Raw genomic sequence first — 16,172 nt, forward strand, 5'->3', positions numbered from 1 at the left:
TCACTCTGACTGACAGACAGGTGTCTGTGTGTCTCTGCCTGCTACAGTCTGAGTGACGCTTCTGTCCTTCTTTTGTTTTTATTTTTCTTTGGATTCAGTTTCCCCCTCCTGCTTTTTAGAGACCACCCACTGCCATACAGCCCCCTCTTAATCTCAAACCCCTCTGGCATGGAGTGAGGACTCCGCCAGCCGTCTCTCACTGTCCCTGCCAGTTACTCCCATCTCCCAGTTATTCAATAAATACAGGCTCTGCAGTGCTGATGCTCGTACACCCATTGCTGCCTGGTTTATAGCTCAACCTCAGCAAAGTATGTATAATAAATCCATTTGTATTAAAATAAATTGTCAATTTACTGTTGAAGCTACAATTAATTAATGCATTATTTTATGATATAATCACAACAGCTGTGAATAATTAACTATTATTCACTTACTTATACACAATGTTTGCAAAATAAAATTGTAGCTCCTAACCTGAGTTTCTCCAGCTGACATTTAGGATCCTTTAGTACAGCAGAGAGCTGTATCACTGCTGAGTCTCCTGTGTTATTGTAGCTCAGATCCAGCTCTCTCAGGTGTGAGGGGTTTGACCTCAGAACTGAAGCCAGAGAAGCACAGCCTGTATCTGTGACTCCACAGCCTGACAACCTGTAAAGAGGAGAGAAACTCTTCACTCTTAGCTCTCGACACAAAGCTCAGTTCAATTAGGAAATATCTGCATTGGAATATATTTATTGTTAAATAGCTATTTTACTATCAAAAATCAAACATTCAACTCATTTAACAGATTGTTGCAACAAATGTATATAATTTCATGTTGTTTAAAGTTGTTGTACAAATATTCTTGCAAGGAAATAGTCTGATTACTAACCCAAGTTTCTCCAGCTGACATTTAGGATCCCTCAGTATAGCAGAGAGCTGTATCACTCCTGAGTCTCCTGTGTCATTGTCACTCAGATCCAGCTCTCTCAGGTGTGAGGGGTTTGACCTCAGAGCTGAAGCCAGAGAAGTACAGCCTGTATCTGTGACTGTACAGCTTGACAGCCTGTAAAGAGAAGGAGAGAAACTCTTCACTCTCTCACCTCTGGACACATCAGTTTAAGATAAGATAGATCTTTGTCACTATTACAAAAACAGTGAAAAACAGTTTAGCAGCTCTGTTTGGCAGCATAAGTTAAAAGTAATAAGAAAAAAAGAACAGCTGTCCTCTTACAGTATGAGTGTTTGATTACAATATGTCAGTCCGAGGTAGTGTGTGCTTAATGACCTGCCCTAAGGTAGTGCCGTGTCGTATGCAGGACGCAGAGTGGAGACAGAGGAGCGGCAGTCACGAAAATCGGGGGACCAAGGGGTTTAATGAAAAGGGCAGGCAAGCAAACTAGCAGTGACATTACAATGACTGGACTGGGGAAACAAACTGAAATACAGACTAAATACATATGACTAATGACAGCAACAAGAAACAGCTGATCATACGAGGATTCCACACGGGGTTAACGAGGGGGCGTGGAACACGGAAGGAGCGGACGATCGGGACAGGACACATAGACTTGCATAGAAGACAGTCATCCAGGCAGATATTGTTTCACAGACACAGTCATTCAGGGGTGGGGTATGAACACATTTGACTGCCTGTGGGTAAAAGTTTTTATTCAGTCTCTTTGTTCTTGCTCTGATTGACCTGTAGCGTCTGCCAGAGGGGAGGGGGGAGAAAAGGTAGTATCCAGGGTGTGAGGAGTCTTTAATGATGTTACTGGCTCTCCGGTGGAGTCTGTCAGTGTAAATATCCTTGAGTGAGGAAAATATCCTATTTAGTGAGGAAAGTGTTTGTATTACAATATATTTATTTTTAGCTGAATTTGCAGAATTCCTTTCAGACCTGGATATTTCAACTGAAAGAGCAATAATTGTGGGGGATTTTAATGTTCATGTAGATAACGAACAAGATCCCCTGACAATAGCTTTTACTAATATACTAGACTCTATGGGTATCATTCAAAATGTAATTGGGCCCACCCATAACTGTGATCATACCCTTCATTTAATCCTATCGTTTGGTCTTGATATAGATAACATAACTCTACTGCCTTAGACCAGTATTATCTCTGACCATCATCTCATTAAGTTCAATATTTACCTTAGTCAAAATATTAACTCCCCGACTCACTTCAAAGCCAAACGTACAATCACACCAAATACAGCTAGTAACTTTATTGATAATCTCCCTGAGCTATCATTTTTGACAAAAGTAATGTCGAATCCCGCTGAACTTGATAGCATTATGGATTGTTTAGCATCTACGCTTAGTTCCACCTTAGATAAAATTGCTCCGTTAAAATTAAAAAAGATCACAGAAAATAAAACTGCTCCTTGGTATAATGACCACCTGCGTAATTTAAAACAAGATACTCGTAAATTAGAACATAAGTGGCGACAAAATAAATTAGTGGTGTTTGAACTAGCATGGAAAGAGGCTATGGGTACTGTAGCTGTAAAAAGGCTGTTAGTGCCGCCAAATCAGAGCATCTGTTCTAGTTAATTGAAATGAACAAAAACAATCCTAGATTCCTATTTAATATGGTGTCCAAGCTGACTAATAACCAGACAACTATTCAAAGTGTGTCCATGTTATTTTCCAGTGACAACTTTATGCAATTTTTTTTTATCAAAAAATATGTTCAATTAGACAGAATATCTTGAATATTCCAATAACTACAGTTTCTTGCTTTGACATAACCTGTGCTAATGCTGCAACCGCCCTATTTGAATCATTTACCTTGGTTGACTAATCAGAACTGACGTCCTTAATCTTATCTTCAAATTCATCTACTTGTACTGTATGCTACACCTTGTTCCAACAAAATTATTCAAAGAGATGATCGGTGTCACGCCCGGCTCGTACGATCCTCGTGTGTGCCACGCCCCCCTGATTATCCACGTGTGCTTCCCCGATCGTACGCAGCTGTACCTTGTTGTTTTGTCTATTTCAGTCCCTGTCTTACCTTAGTTCAGCGTCCGTCATTGATGTTAGTCTACGTCTGATGTTTCCGGGTCCCCGTACCCAAATAAATCCCCGGTTTCCCCGTTTTCTGCCTGCCTTGCCTGCTTCCTGCCTGTGCGCATTACCCGCGCTCACCGAAACGTGACAGAATGACGGACCATAAGAAAGAAGCAGCTTCCGTGACTGAGGAGGACTACCGCAATCACGTTGACCAGCTGCTATTCTGGATAGCCCAGCCCGGCATCCGGGAGGATCCCCCAGCATGGGACCTCGTTAGCCGGAGCTGGGATATCCTGGATCGGCTATCCCTGGAGGAGGACGCACACCTAGCAGAGGAGGTGCGTGGGTAGGCGGGTAGCCGAGCTCCGGAGGGAGCGCTACGTCGCGACCAGCGAACCGGGGACTATCCTCCTGCTGTCCGTCTTTACGGACCTAGCACTGCCTCCCGCCAAAGCCGTGCGCCGGAGGAGGAGAAGGAAGAGACCGGCGCTCGACCCAACGATCGCCCTGGGGGGTGTGCACCCTCGTCCCCGCGTTTCTTCCCAGAAGTGATCGGGAAGTAGGTCCCCAGCGCTGCTAAGTTCCCGAGCAGGCGTTCCCTCTGCCTGCAGTTCCCGAGCAGGCGCTCCCTCTGCCTGCAGTTCCCGAGCAGGCGCTCCCTCTGCCTGCAGTTCCCGAGCAGGCGCTCCCTCTGCCTGCGGACCCCGCTCCCGTGCAGCCGCTCCCTCTGCCTGCGGACCCCGCGCCCACGCCTGAGGCGCTCCCTCCGCCTCTAAGGACTGTACCCCCTGTAACTCCTGATCCTGACCCCACTCCTGTCCTTTCTGCCCTAGTCCCCGAGGAGGTCCTGGGCAGTCCAACCGCCACTCCTCCCTCCTTGGAGGTAGAGGAGCTGGAATGGGACCCCTATGGGACCCTCCTGATGACCCCTCTGCCCTCACCCCGGCGAGCTGGACCCCGGCCAAGGACTCACATGTCTGTGTCCCGCAAGGGGAGAGGACACAGACATAGGGCTGGGGTCCCTCCCACCCTGCCCCCTGGCTCGCTCTCCCTCGCCTGCACTGGGGCTCGGTTGGCGCCTGCAGGTCCTGAGCCGCCAGGTCGGCTGTCGCCTGCGGGTCCCCCTCCACAGCCTTGTCGCCCTGCCTCACTCCATCCTCCAGATCCTTGTCAGTCGCCTGCGGGCTCCCCGGACGTGGCTCCTCCGTCGCCTGCGGTTCCCCTCACTTTGGCGCGTCGGAGGACGTCGCCGCCTGCTGTGGCTCCCCCCCTCTCCTTGCCCTCGCCTGGGTCCCCTCCAACTCCTTCGTCCCCTTCCCTGAGTCTCCCTCTACCTCCCTCCTCGGTCCCTCCTTCTGTCCCTCGCCCTGTCTCCTCGGCCCCTCCGAGGTCCACTCCAGCATCCCGGCCGCCTGCGGCCCCTGCGACGGCCACCCGTCCTGTTCCCTGTCCCTCGTTGATGGTTTTTTTTCTTGTTTTCCAGGTCCTGGTTTCCCCTCGTCTTGTACGTCGCCTCCCGGAGAGCGCGCCTTTGGGGGGGTTCTGTCACGCCCAGCTCGTACGATCCTCATGTGTGCCACGCCCCCCTGATTATCCATGTGTGCTTCCCCGATCGTACCCAGCTGTACCTTGTTGTTTTGTCTATTTCAGTCCCTGTCTTACCTTAGTTCATTGTCTGTCATTGATGTTAGTCTACGTCTGATGTTTCCGGGTCCCCGTACCCAAATAAATCCCCGTTTTCTGCCTGTCTTGCCTGCTTCCTGCCTGTGCGCATTACCCGCGCTCACTGAAACGTGACAATCGGCTTGAACATGTTGGAGGCATAAGGGGAGTGACACTCTCTTGGTTTAAATCTTACCTCTCTGACCACTATCAGTATGTCAATTTAAATAGTGATTCCTCAGAACATGTCATGGTTAGACATGAAGTGCCACAAGGCTCAATTCTAGGTCCCCTATTTTTGCTATACATGCTACCTTTAGGCACAATTATTCCTAACCATAGAGTTAGCTTTCATTGCTTTGCAGATGATACACAACTATATACTGTACGGTTTCAAAGGAAGCAAATCAAGTTGCTTGAATGGCCCAGTCAATCACCTGACCTAAATCCCATAGAAAATCTATGGAGAAAACTGAAGATCAACGTTCATAAAAGAGGCCCAAGGAACCTTCAAGATTTAAAGACCGTTTGTGTGGAAGAATGGGCCAAAATCACTCCTGAGCGATGCAGACGACTGGTCTCTCCATACAAGAGGCATCTAGAAGCTGTAATCACCAACAAAAGCTTTTCTAAAAAGTATTAAATACAGTGTTTTCAATACTTATTCCCTGTGTCATTTCACTTTATTTATTATGACTCAACTTGTATACTTAAATGTTCTGATTTCTTTGCATGAATTCAATATTTGGCTTGATGGCAACATCTGGTGGAGATTATGTGTCAATAGCCCACTTAGAAATCCCCTTACTGATAAAAATGCTAATGTGTCAAATACTTATTTTCCCCGCTGTATATATCGGCTAAACCAGAAGATAGACAGCAACTTCAGAGAATGGAAGAATGTTCAATTAACATCAAAAAGTGGATGTCAGACAACTTCTTAACTTAACGAAACACTTAACTTTGAAATTTCTCAAGTTGATTCACTCCCCCCCTCTCCTTCAGCATAAGCACACGTACGCAAAATTCGGTCAAATTTTTAGACCCCCCCCCCCCCTCCCCCCTTCCGTACGTACGTACTAAAAGTATGGCCCCTTATGTGAGTGACCTCATTTGCAACTACATTCCGAATCGTACACTTAGATCACAAGATGCAGGTCTTCTATCCATACCCAGAATAAAGAACGTTACTTTTGGGGGGAGAGCATCTGCTCATAAAGCACCACAGTTATGGAATAAACTTCCTATTAGTGTTCGGAACTCAGAAACAATCTCTGCTTTTAAGTCAAGGCTTAAGACTTACCTCTTTAGTCAATCTGTTGGATATTAAAATCCCCTTTTCTAAAGTGAATGGGAGATCTGGGGGTTCATGGTCATTTGAGATTAAAGGTGAAAGGGGGAATTGGTGCTGTCGTCCTGCCGCTCTCACCAATCATTTAAGTTGTTGACGGTAGTTTGGCTTGACGTGAACTTAAATACACTAATCAACTACAACAGGAAACAGCTGGTAACACAGGGATTCCACACAAGGTAACGAGGGGGTGTGGCACACGGGAGGATCGTACGAGCAGGGCATGACACCTGTAATACATGTTGCTTCCAAAGAAACTACTGACTACTAACCTGAGTTTCTGCAGCTGACATTTAGGATCCTTCAGTACAGCAGAAAGCTGTATCACTCCTGAGTCTCCTGTGTCATTGCCACTCAGATCCAGCTCTCTCAGGTGTGAAGGGTTTGCCCTCAGAGCTGAAGCCAGAGAAGCACAGCCTGTATCTGTGACTCTACAGTCTGACAACCTGTAAAGAGAAGGAAAGAAACTCTTCACTCTCTCAGCTCTGGACACACACTCAGTTTAGTGAGGAAAGTGTTTGCATTGGAATATATTTATCGTTAAACAGCTAATTTAATATCACTGAAATATTTAAACAGTTAATTCATACCAAACTTTCACTATGACTCTACTTTTATACATCCTGTAATGAATGTTGCTTGCAAAGAAACAGTCTGACTACTGACTACTAACCTGAGTATCTGCAGCTGACATGTAGGATCCTCCAGTACAGCAGAGAGCTGTATCACTCCTGAGTCTCCTGTGTTACTGTAGCTCAGATCCAGCTCTCTCAGTTGTGAGGGGTTTGACCTCAGAGCTGAAGCCAGAGAAGTACAGCCTGTATCTGTGACTGTACAGCCTGACAACCTGTGAAGAGAAAGAGAGAAACTCTTCACTCTCAGCTCTCGTTCCATAAATCAGTTCATTAAGGAAACACCATCATGACAGCACCTCTCTGGGATCTACACACACGTGTCACTCTGACTGACAGACAGGTGTCTGTGTGTCTCTGCCTGCTACAGCGTGAGTGACGCTTCTGTCCTTCTTTTGTTTTTATTTTTCTTTGGATTCAGTTTCCCCCTCCTGTTTTTTAGAGACCACCCACTGCCATACAGCCCCCTCTAACTCTCAGACCCCTCTGGCATGGAGTGAGGACTCCGCCAGCCGTCTCTCACAGTCACTGCCAGTTACTCCCAACTTCAGCCGCACTGTTAGTCAGTAAATACAGGCTCTGCAGTGCTGATGCTCGTACATCCACTGCTGCCTGGTTTATATATCAACCTCAGCAAAGCATGTATAATAAATCCATTTGTATTAAAATAAATTGTCAATTTACAGTTGAAGCTTCAATTAATTAATGCATTATTTTAACATATAATACCAACAGCTGTGAATCATTATTTTTTATTCACATTTTTATGTATGGTACAGTACTTGCAAGGAAACAGTCTGATTACTAACCTGAGTATCTGCAGCTGACATTTAGGATCCTCCAGTAGAGCAGAGAGTTGTATCACTCCTGAGTCTCCTGTGTTATTGTCACTCAGATCCAGCTCTCTCAGGTGTGAGGGGTTTGACCTCAGAGCTGAAGCCAGAGAAGTACAGCCTGTATCTGTGACTCTACAGTCTGACAGCCTGTAAAGAAAAGGAGAGAAACTCTTCACTCTCTCAGCTCTGGACACACACTCAGTTTAGTGAGGAAAGTGTTTGCATTGCAATATATTTATTGTTAAACAGCTAATTTAATATCACTGAAATACTTAATCAGTTCATTCATAGCAAACTATCACTATGACTGCTGGGTTCCCACAGATCCTTAAAAAGTCTTATTTTAGAATTGCCAAATTTAAGGTCATAAAATGACTTAAAAAGTATCATTTTTTTCTGGCATGTAGTCTTAAATTAAACCCCATCACATATAGTTTAATATTTAATAAAATCATGAATGTTTATGGAATCATATGACCTCCAGGCTTGTATGATTCACTGTTTAAACAGCCTCGAAGTTTGTGTGTGACCTTAGAAACGGAATATTTTGATATGGAATATAATTTATTTGAGCTTTATGGTTTAAATGTATATGCCTCTGTGAAAACACACTCCTCTTCTCACAATGTGCACAGCGTCACTTGCTGGTAACAAAAGCAGATCTTTTAGAATCGTTGTGCAGTTCATGTATATATGAAGTACATTTACAATGACAAGAGCTATGGTTTTTTTGTTGGTCGTGAAAATTATTTTTTTTCTTTTTGAGGTCTTAGAAAGGTTTTAAAAAGTCTTCATTTTGATGTTAAAATCTGTGCAGCAATCCTGGACTGTACTTTTATACATCCTGTACTGTAATACATGTTGCTTGCAAAGAAACAGTCTGACTACTGACTACTAACCTGAGTATCTGCAGCTGACATTTAGGATCCACCAGTACAGCAGAGAGCTCTATCACTCCTGAGGCTCCTGTTTTATTGTTGCTCAGATCCAGCTCTCTCAGGTGTGAGGGGTTTGACGTCAGAGATGAAGCCAAAGAAGCACAGCCTGTATATGTGACTCTACAGCCTGATAACCTGCAAAGAGAAGGAGAGAAACTCTTTATTCTCCAAGACTATTTCTGAGGTGTTACTCGAAGCAAGCGACTCTAAAAATAGGGATGTTATTTTCATCGTATTGCAGTTTTTCCTTTATATTTATGGGTTTTACTGCCTTCTGTCTGGGGTCAACTGTTGAATGCAGTCATGGTCTCATAGGGCGTTGGTGATGGTTTTCATATTTGACTTCAAACAGACAGTATAATTTACCTAAATTCATTAGATCAGTGACTTTGATTGCTGATAATGTGTAAAAACTCACTTGAGTGAACTGATTTTACATTTTGGATTCTCCAGCCCAGCAGAGAGCAGATTAACCCCTGAATCCTGCAGGTCATTGTCACTCAGATCCAGCTCCCTCAGACATGATGAGTTTGAGCTGACAGCTGAAGACAGCAGTTCACAGCTATTTTCAGTAAGGTTACAGCTGTTCAACCTGAAGAGGAAAGCATGTTACAGTATATTAGACATCTCAAAACACCCCTGACATTACACTACTACAAGAATATCTTTTCTGGAATGACATTACACAACCTATAAGGTTCTGCCTTGCCAGAAATGACATTACACATCCTATAAGAATGTCTTTTCAGGAATGACATTACACATCCTATAAGAATGTCTTTTCAGGAATGACATTACACATCCTATAAGGTTCTGCCTTGTCAGAAATGACATTACACATCCTATAAGAATGTCTTTTCAGGAATGACATTACACATCCTATAAGAATGTCTTTTCAGGAATGACATTACACATCCTATAAGGTTCTGCCTTGTCAGAAATGATATTACACATCCTATAAGAATGTCTTTTCATGAATGACATTACACATCCTATAAGAATGTCTTTCAGGAATGACATTACACATCCTATTAGAATGTCTTTTCAGGAATGAAATTACACATCCTATAAGAATGTCCTTTCAAGAATGACATTATGCATCCTGTAAGGTTCTGCCTTGTCAGGAATGACATTGCACATCATATAAGGCTCTCTTTTCAGGAATGAAATTACACATCTATTAAGACCCTATTTTCAGGAATGACATTACACATCCTATAAGAATGTCTTTTCAGGAATGACATTACACAACCTATAAGACATTCCTGTCAAGTGCCTTGGAGTGACTTCCATATTGTGCTGTATTTTATACAGCTGTGTACTGTCATTGCATCGTATTGTCTTGTTGTTTACTGCACTATGATTTTGCCCCTTATGTGCACTGTTGTCCACCTGACACTGAAACTGAATACAGCTCAGGCCAAGATACGCAACACAATGCTGGTTACATTAACAGATATTTATGTCTGGAGGATTTCCTCATACAGTCAGTTTTATTTATTAAGTTTATTAACAGTTTTATAAAATCATTTCATAAAACAGTGTAATATATACACTTAATGTTTACATCATTTAATGTTATTGTATTAACAACGTCAACAATCTTAAACACTCACATAATCTATCGATTGTATTTTTTTGAGCTTTCAAAAACCGCAAAGGGCTTGTATATTGTTCTGTCCCACACTGCACCTGTTTGTAATATTTCAGTCTGCACATGAAATTTTAATAACTTATTACAGTTAATTACATGAATTATTCTACATTTTATTTCATTCCTCAAGATGAACAATAATATTTAACTGAATAAAATGCATTGATAATGTATAGGCATTATGCAGACAGTGTAACCCAACACTGTATCAGTGTTGGGTTACACTGAGGAAGTCCCAGGACTCACTGTGCTGTTCTGGACGCCTTGACCACAGGCAGCAGCCTCAGAAGACCTTCATCTGATCTGATGTATTTTTTCAGGTCAAACACATCCAGCTCCCCTTCTGAAGTCAGCAGCACAAAGACCAGAGCTGACCACTGTGCAGGTGAGAGACTTTCTGTCGAAAGTCTTCCTGACCTCAGGTAACTTTGGACTTCATCTACTAGAGAGTTGTTATTTAGTTCATTCAGACAGTGAAACAGATTGATTGTCCTTTCTGAGGAGAGATTCTCCCTAATCTTCTCCTTGATGTAGCTGGCCATTCTTTGTGTGTCATGGGATCTAATTCCTGTATGTGACATAATGCCCTGTAAAAGAGCCTGACATGAGTCCATTGACAGACCAAGCAGGAAGCGGAGGTAGAGATCTAAGTGTCCAGTCTTACTCTGTAAAGCTTCATTCACTGCCTCCTTTAGTAGAGCAGTGTGTTTTCGTTGTGAGATAAATTTGGTGAAGCTGAATTTCTGATTTTCATGTTTTAAAAACACATACAAAGCAGCCAGGTACTCCTGAATACTCAAATGTACAAAGCAGTAAACCTTCTCTTGACACAATCCAGTCTCCTCTTTAAACATTTCTGTGCACATTCCAGAGAAGACTGAAGCTTCACTCACATCAATGCCACTTTTTCTCAGATCGTCCTCATAGAAGATAAGATTTCCATTTTGGAGATTCTGGAAAGCCAACTTCCCCAGTTTCAAAAGGAATTCTTTGTCTGCTCTTAATGTTTCTGAAAAGGGCTCTGCTGCTTGTTTTCTGAGATATTTCTGATTTTTCAAGGATGTATGAAAGATGACAAAATGTGTGTACATCTGAGTAAGAGTTTTGGGGATTTTTTCACCGCCTGCTTCACTAAGCAACCTCTCAAGAACCGTGGCTGAAATCCAGCAGAAGACTGGTATGTGGCACATGATGTACAGGCTTCTTGATGACCTCACATGTGAGATAATCCTGTTAGCCAGGTCTTCATCACTGAATCGCTTCCTGAAGTACTCCTCCTTCTGAGGATCATTGAATCCTCGTATCTCCGTTACTTGATGGACACAGTCAAGGTGGATCTGACTGGCTGCTGCTGGGCGAGAAGTTATCCAAAGGAGAGCAGAGGGAAGCAGATTTCCTTTAATGAAGTTTGTCAGTAACACATCTAATGATGTTGGCTTTGTTACATCAAACCAACTCTCTTTGGCCTGGAAATCTAAAGGAAGGCGACACTCATCCAGACCATCAAAGATGAACAATACTTTGCAATTACAAAGTTGACCAGGTCCAAGCTCTTTGATTTCTGGGAAGAAGTGGTGAAGTAGGTCTATCAAACTGTATTTTTTCTCCTTCAGTAGATTCAGATCACGGAAAGGTAGTGGAAATACAAAATGAACATCCTTATTTGCTGATCCTTGAGCCCAGTCAAGAATAAATTTCTTCACAGTGACTGTTTTTCCAATACCAGCCACGCCTCTTGTCAGCACTGTTCTGATTCGTTTCTTTCGTCCAGGTTGTGCTTTAAAGATGTCATTACATTTGATCACAGTCTCCTGTGCTGTAGGTTTCTTGGATGATGTTTCAATCTGTCTGACCTCATGCTGATCATTCACACCTCCGGTTCCACCTTCAGTTATATAGAGTTCTGTGTAAATCTGATTCAGTAAGACTGAATTTCCAAGCTTTGCCTGTCCTTCAGACACATACTGAAACCTCTTCTGCAGTGTTTGTTTTAGTTTATGCTGAGAAACCATCCTTGTTTCACCTGTACAAACAAATGTTTCATGATTATATATTTCATGATTAACCCTCTGGGGTCGAGTGCATCGTCAATGATACAGTGTATTTTTCACGTCTGTTTCAGTTTGTGTATCACTGAAATCTATGTAGAAACATGAAAAAACGCAGACTAAATCTGTCTTCTTTTTAAAACGCCCATTGTCGGAAATTCCTTTCAGTGTGTTTCATGTGATATTAATAAACATTAACATATTTTAACATCACTAACATTATTTCTCTTCTAGCTGGTTTAATATTGTACAATTAAATGTTTTGAAATCATTCTCTAACTGAGGGTGTCACTGATCTGCTGATATTATGCTCATTCCTCAAATATTCAGCATCAGTATGGTTGAGATTTAACTGGTGATCAGCCAGTGTCATAATCACCCCTCCAGCCCTGTGCAGTCACAACATATTAGACATATAAATAATCCAAAATTCTTACTCTGCTCTAGCCTGTCAGCGAGATCCATCTGACTCATGGTCCTCAGGATGTAGAGTGTGATCTTCAGAGCCCCTTCTCTGCCACAGATCTTCTGCATCTTACCATCACTGTCCAACACACTGTCATCCTCCATCTGAGCCTCACAGCATGCTGGGTAATCCTGACTCAGATATTTCTTAAACATTTTCAGTTCGGCCTTCAGGAATTTCACTGCATTTTCCTCAAGTGACTATGAGGTGAGGTATAATAAGACAGGATAAAACAAGAGGAGATTCTTTCATTGTCATTGTATGAAAAAACTGAATTATCAGAAGTCCCACAGATGCATAAATAAATACACAATATAAGAAAAAAACATCAAAGAAGGTTAATTAATTAAGCGAGCTGATGGTGAAATTTAATAAATACATGGAATGGTTTTGGTGCCACTGAGTTGAGGTTTGGGAACTGAAGTGGTGTTCATCTAGCTATCCAAGTAGATATCAGTAACTTTTTGGAGAACAGAAGACATTTTTTCTAGTTTTTATTGTGTTACTCATAATTTTCATATGTTCTTATGTTAAATTATATATTTTTTTATTTGAAGAAAATGTGCACTTACTACCCAGATAAATAGCTTTAAACATTCCTTTTGAGTGCCTAAGACTTTTGCACAGTACTGTATATGTTAATAAATGAAATAAAAAACCAAAGATCAGGCTTTCAGGGATGGTATGGTATTAACATGTTATCTGTTCATGCGGCAGTCGAAACTACTTATGTTATTCTAATAGAATAATGAAATATAACCTGTACTGTGGCACAAGGTCAAGGAAGCAGATTGTATAATACGACACCTGGAATATGGATGACAAATCCATCTGATGGCTGTTTGCAGACAGAATCCCAGACTTCCCTGGATCAAATCTATACTGTCGTTCTCTATGAATAAAACGTGTATGGAGATGGGTGTTATTCTCTTTGAGACATGTAGTATGCATATTTATACAGCAGTATCTTAGTTGCAATTTTCATTCCACTTTTATCATGGAAGAATACTCCACTGGACACACAGTTGGTTAAAGACAGACTGATCTCTCCGGCTGTATCCTACTCAATACGCACAAAAAGAAATGGTTATATCTTCTTAATATTATTGTTCATTGCACATAGAATGTTCAGTGCACCCTCAGGATGCATTCATAGAATGTTCATAAGCAGCCTGTAAGTATACCTTAATGTTAAAGCACTGTATTCACAGTACTTTCAATGAACAAGACATGACAGCTGTATTATTAATAACAAACATTCTAATTATATAATAATATACTGCTTGTTATTAATTGTACATTTAAGCTGTTCAGGTATGTTAGGGTGTTACGGTACACAAAATGGCTGCGTATAAATGTTATACAAATATATTTTAAAGGCATTAAAAAGGTATAGTTAATTCATTTTTATGTATGCTTTCCTATACGTGTGTACTTAGGCTTATAGAAGAGAAATATTTTCTGGATAATTTGAACTACTTCCATAATTACATAGTGATATTGAAGGAAAACATTTGCTATAATGAATTAGAAATCAAAAAAGTAATTTCCTTAAAATACAAACTGCTTTTACTGATCAGAGTTAAAGTGATCAACTGCTTACATGGATCAAAAAACTTGGGATAGAATCATTCCTATACAAATGCTGTTTAAATGATTCACTTGTAGTAATCAAGTCATTTGCATACAGTGTTCATTTTGGGGTTTTTATACATGACAACATATGGAAAAATTAAACAATAGTAATTCTTTTTTTTTTTTTGATAGGTCTGCTTTGCCTTGCAGTAACCCATCTGCTTCTGGCTAGCTAACTGCTGCATGCACAGAACACGACAGGAAAAAAAAAGTAATTTTCTCTCAGTGAAAAATACAGACTCATCAAAGCTTATGATAAATTGTCAAAAACAAGCCAACAAAATGCAGCAGCGGAACCACAATAAGCTATGTTTTATATACAGACTGTATTACAGCAAATTTCAATTATGCAGTTCAGTATGTTTTGTTCAGTATTGTAATTTGTAAAGCATTTTTAACAGCTGTACTGTATTTTGAAAGAGCCAATAAAATTCAGTAAATAGTGATGCTATCCATTTTAGTACCCTATACTCATGTAATAAATACACAAATTTCAGTTACATGGTACTCTGCCTGAGACATCCTGTCACGGGAGACAAGGCAGCGATCGCGAGCAGAGCGGCGATCGTGCGGAAGGAGCAGGCAGGCAAGCGGGATACGGGGAAAACGGGGTTTTAATCAGGATAAGCGGGTCAGGGAACACTGGACGGCAACAGACATCAGGAAACATCAATGACAGACAAAGCAAACTGGGGAGACCAGGACTTAAATACACCAGACTGAATGACAGCAAACGGAAACAGCTGGGTACAATTCGGGAAACACACGTGGGTAAGCAGGGGGCGTGGCACACAGGAGGAGCGGACGAGCCGGGCGTGACACATACAGTTAAGAAAAAAAATGATGAGGATTAATAATTTGTGTAAGAAGGTATCAAGAAAATGAGGTGCCCCAAGAACCTTATTTATTCATTTTAATTGAATTTAAAAGCACTTAACTGACCTTTCATAAAATGGATTATCTCCTTTCCTGAAGCTCTCTGGAGGATCCATTGACCTGTTACTCTTCATGGACACACAGCTGGGTACAGGAGAGCCTGATTTCTTCTGCTGTATCCTACTCAAACTGTGCAGAAAGACATAATAATGTATATTTTTGTGTATGCTTTCCATCACGTGTATCATTAGGGTTACAGAAGAGAAGTTATTTGTGGAAGAAGGTAAGAAAATGAGGTAAAACAAGAAGCTTATTTAATCACTTTTATTAATTATAAAAGCACTTAACTGACCTTTCATCAAATGGATTATCTCCTTTCCTGAAGCTCTGTGGAGGATCCATTGACCTCTCCGGCTGTATCCTATAACAGGCCACACCAGCACATGAATATAATGTAATTAATATGAGAGACTTTGATTTTCTGTAGGTTCCATGTTCTCCCTATGTCACAGTTAGGCTAAGTGATGTCTCTAAATTGGACAAAGACTATGAGTATGTGAGTGAGTGTATGATATACAGGTGTATGCCATGTGATAGACTGGTATCCCATCCTTTATCTGTGAGCCGGGTGTGAAGCCCCTCTGGCCAATTAGAATCAGTAAATATCAAACTACCTACCTGGGAGAACAGAAAACAAGGCCTGGATTTGGAATCAAGCTTCAGATTTGAAGAGCCCTGATTTAAAGCATGTATAAAGTCAAGCCTGTGATTGTCTATGGGGGAAAACCCTTTTACCCTCTTCAATGTTTTTGCACATGAACAATTTCACACACAAGACAGGCTTATTGGACAAACTTGTTAATACAATTTATACACATTGACCAAACAACACAAACAGGCTGCTCCTCCAGAGAGTGAATCATGTAGTTCAGCTCAGTATACAGGTATACAGGATGGAAACGTTGTGAAGAAGTTCAGTTGCTGTGTGGCTGAGCACTAGAAAGTTCTTTCCCTTATTTACATTCATCTTCAATTCTGCCTATATGAGGTCGCGGGGGTCTGGAGCCTGTCCC

At 41.7% G+C, this 16,172-nt stretch overlaps 1 protein-coding gene across 1 annotated transcript in view; it reads right to left on the minus strand.

The window, feature by feature from the left end:
* The window catches only part of LOC125742321 (protein NLRC5-like), a 165,273-nt gene that overhangs the window by 99,477 nt on the left and 49,624 nt on the right, over window positions 1–16,172 (minus strand). The window contains exons 19-23 of the mRNA XM_049014227.1: window positions 7,456–7,629; window positions 6,688–6,861; window positions 6,287–6,460; window positions 872–1,045; window positions 475–648 (exon numbers count right to left, since the gene is read on the minus strand). Coding sequence (XP_048870184.1) covers window positions 475–648; window positions 872–1,045; window positions 6,287–6,460; window positions 6,688–6,861; window positions 7,456–7,629 — 870 coding nt within the window. The remainder of the gene's footprint in view (window positions 1–474; window positions 649–871; window positions 1,046–6,286; window positions 6,461–6,687; window positions 6,862–7,455; window positions 7,630–16,172) is intronic.

This window comes from Brienomyrus brachyistius, chromosome 1 (genome assembly GCF_023856365.1).
Source record: "Brienomyrus brachyistius isolate T26 chromosome 1, BBRACH_0.4, whole genome shotgun sequence".
In the NCBI taxonomy this organism is placed as follows: Eukaryota; Metazoa; Chordata; class Actinopteri; order Osteoglossiformes; family Mormyridae; genus Brienomyrus; species Brienomyrus brachyistius.